This window comes from Salpingoeca rosetta, assembly GCF_000188695.1.
Source record: "Salpingoeca rosetta unplaced genomic scaffold supercont1.6, whole genome shotgun sequence".
NCBI classification, from domain to species: domain Eukaryota; class Choanoflagellata; order Craspedida; family Salpingoecidae; genus Salpingoeca; species Salpingoeca rosetta.
The window spans coordinates 366988-369950 of NW_004754928.1; the positions used below are offsets into that span (position 1 = coordinate 366988).

The following is a 2963-nucleotide window of genomic DNA, read 5'->3' on the forward strand; positions in this document are numbered from 1 at the left end:
TGCTTCTGGCTCATCACCTTCATCGTGTGCGCCGCGTTCTTCGTCGTGTCCATCATCATGGCTGCGTGGCCAGACTCCTGGGATGCACGCATCGTCGATGACATGTCGCAACGCATAACCTCATCCTCATGCTGCTGGGCCTGATCTCCTTCATTTCCCGGTCGGCCGTTGTCTCCTCTCCGTGGTGCAGTCCACCATACAGGGCGCTGCCAACATGAATGTGTGTGTGTGTGTGTGTGTGTGTGTGTGTGTGTGTGTGTGTGTGTGTGTGTGTGTGTGTGTGTGTGTGTGTGTGATGTGTTGCGACCACTTTCGCGTTTTCTCTTCACATCCACCACTGCAGTGAATGAGAGAGCGCTGTACGTGCCTTCTTTGCTCACGTTTGCATGCGTGCACACGTGTTGCTGATCCACCCACACTTGCGCTTGCGTTGGTGCAATTCCACCTCAGGGCTGCGTACCTGTGCTCCCTGGTCGTCCTCATTGTTGCACCCGCCTCCCAGCGACCTCTTCTTTGGAGACCGGCATTCTCCTTCTTCACCTTTGTGTCGCCCGGGCGGTACATCGAACACCTCGCCAAAGGCAACATCTCCAGCCTGATGAAGGAAGGTACAGTCAACGGCAACCGCGTGGAGGAGCGAATTGACACCGGGCTCGTGCAGCGCGGCGACGACCTAAAGGTGCGTGATTGTGTTGATGGTGGTGGGGTAGGGAGTTGTGGTGGTGCTTACATGTGGTGGTGGGTGATGGCGAGTGGGTGGTTGATTGTAGCAGCAGCAGCAGCAATGTGTGGCAGTTGTTGCAACCTCAGCTGTGGTTGTAGCAGCCGCCTGATATGCACTGTCGTCACATCTCGCTCACCCTTCCTCACGTTCTTGGATGTAGGTGGTGGCTGGTGACAAAGTGCCTGTGGATTGGATGGACGCGTGCTGGAGGATGCCGGTGAAATGGACGAGGCCGTGATCACGGGGCGAATCAACACTCGTCTCGTCTCCAAAGGCGTTATTGTCGTATGGGCGGCACCATGGTGCATGGTCTTTGAGGCCACGCATGTTGGCAGTGTGTCAAAGGCGCCCATCCAGCAGAGGTGTGTGTGGTGGATGCAATATGCTACAACACCGTTTCACACGTGCCTGTCAATGTTTCTGCAGACGTTTCCACTCACACACATACCCACAAGCACTCCTTTCCTTTCCCTCCGTGTTCTTTCCCAGACAAGCTGGCGGGGCGCCTTGTGTCAGGCATCGTGCTGCTGTTGGTATGTGGGTTGCGCTGCTGACCTCGGGGGCCGCTGACACATTGGAGCCCACGTTCGGTGTGTGTGTGTGTGTGTGTGTGTGTGTGTGTGTGTGTGTGTGTGTGTGTGTGTGTGTGTGTGTGTGTGTGTGTGTGTGTGTGTGTGTGTGTGTGCGTGTGTGGTGCTTCGTACTGGTGCTCGCGAGTCGTGGTTAGAGAACACTCACACCTCCATGCCCACACTCACCTTCACACACTCACACACACACACACACTCTCTCTCTCTCTCACTCTCTCTCTCTCTCACTCTCTCTCAACTCCCCCTCCCTACAGGCCGTGCTTGACAAGATGAGAACGCTGACAGTTGGATGGCCACAAGTCACGTGTGTGCGCGTGCTCGGCGATGATGACACGAGGACGGACGAGGACACCCCGTCGAAGCTGGTGGCGGCTGCAGAGGCAAACAGTGAACATGCCTCTGGGCCAGGCGATTATGGCGCACGTCGGCGCTGTCTCCCGCAACGGACTTCAAGACGGTCTCTGGTCGGGGCATCTCAGCAACCGTGGACAGCAAGCCCATTGTCATTGGCATGCCCATTGTGGTGTTGGCAATCCCACGCCATCAGCGGCAAATAGCGGCAGACGATGCACGAAGACGACGAGACGCGTGGCTGCACGGTCGTTGTGTGCTCGGCAGACGGCAACCTCCTGCCCAGGCTACGTTTGGTCTCGCTGACATGTGCAAGCCCCAGAGGCGAAGAGGGTGGTGCGCCTGCTGCGCCCGCACGGCCTGACCATGGCCATGCTCACGGGCGACAAGGAGGGCACTGCGCGGTCCATTGGAGGCAGAGGTTGGCATCGACAACGTGTTTGCAGCAGCGTGCAAGAACTGCAGGCGAAAGGGCGAGGTGGTGGTGATGGTTGGCGTCGGCATCAACATTGAGTCAGCGGACTGCGTTCTGATGATCAAGGACAACCTGCTTGCTGGAGGTGTTTTCTGGCCATGAACCTGTTGCATGCGGCCGTGCTCCGCATCCACTACAACGTTCATCTGGGCCGTGTGGTCTGCAACGCTGCTGGCGGGTGCAGGTGGTGAACGCGTGCGCTGCTGTTGCATCCTGGAGCGACTCCGCTGACGTGCCCTTCGTGGCTTTGCGGCTGCAGCCATCCACTGGTCGTGGCGCGTGGCCACCTGTCCAGCGACACCAACGCCGGAGTGCACACGATCCGCCAAAGCACCAGCGTCCACGTCTCGGAGATCCAATCCATCGCAACAGCCACCACTTCGTCACTTTCTCCTGTGCTCCTGTGGCATCATTTTGGCGAGGGCGATGGCTTCATCGGTACCATCAGCGTGTCTGCGAGCGGAGACCAGCACCTGCTTTTATCGGAAGGCCGGTAGTTTTGGCAGTGTACAGCCTGACCTCCTCCTCCTCCTCGTCGCTGCGCGTGTCCCTGATCCACAGCCCTCTTGCAGCAGTGCACTCCTGGCCGCTGCCGGTTATGGTGGCGCAACGTATTTGGGACTTGGACAAGCCCTTGTCGTGTGGCCGCTCCGCCGCCCTCCGTTTGGTGGCCAGCACGATCGATCAGAGGCAACAGCGGGGGTGTGCACCAGCCCTGCGATGGTAAGCGCGTCCTGACCGCGTACACCCTGGAGCAGTGGAACACGACATGTGTTGTCATTGTGCAGTGGAGCACGCGAGGCTGGCAGCCCATCACTCAGCA

At 58.7% G+C, this 2963-nt stretch overlaps 1 protein-coding gene across 1 annotated transcript in view; it reads left to right on the forward strand.

Annotated features, from left to right (window-relative positions):
• The window catches only part of PTSG_02648 (uncharacterized protein), a gene marked incomplete at both ends in the record, with an annotated part of 4540 nt that extends 1662 nt beyond the window's left edge, over positions 1-2878 (forward strand). The window contains 10 exons of the mRNA XM_004996090.1: positions 74-93; positions 191-222; positions 520-679; positions 935-1086; positions 1214-1316; positions 1569-1737; positions 1794-1913; positions 1982-2086; positions 2112-2225; positions 2400-2878. Of these exons, the coding sequence (XP_004996147.1) occupies positions 74-93; positions 191-222; positions 520-679; positions 935-1086; positions 1214-1316; positions 1569-1737; positions 1794-1913; positions 1982-2086; positions 2112-2225; positions 2400-2878 (1454 nt within the window). The remainder of the gene's footprint in view (positions 1-73; positions 94-190; positions 223-519; positions 680-934; positions 1087-1213; positions 1317-1568; positions 1738-1793; positions 1914-1981; positions 2087-2111; positions 2226-2399) is intronic.
• Positions 2879-2963: the final 85 nt, after the last annotated feature.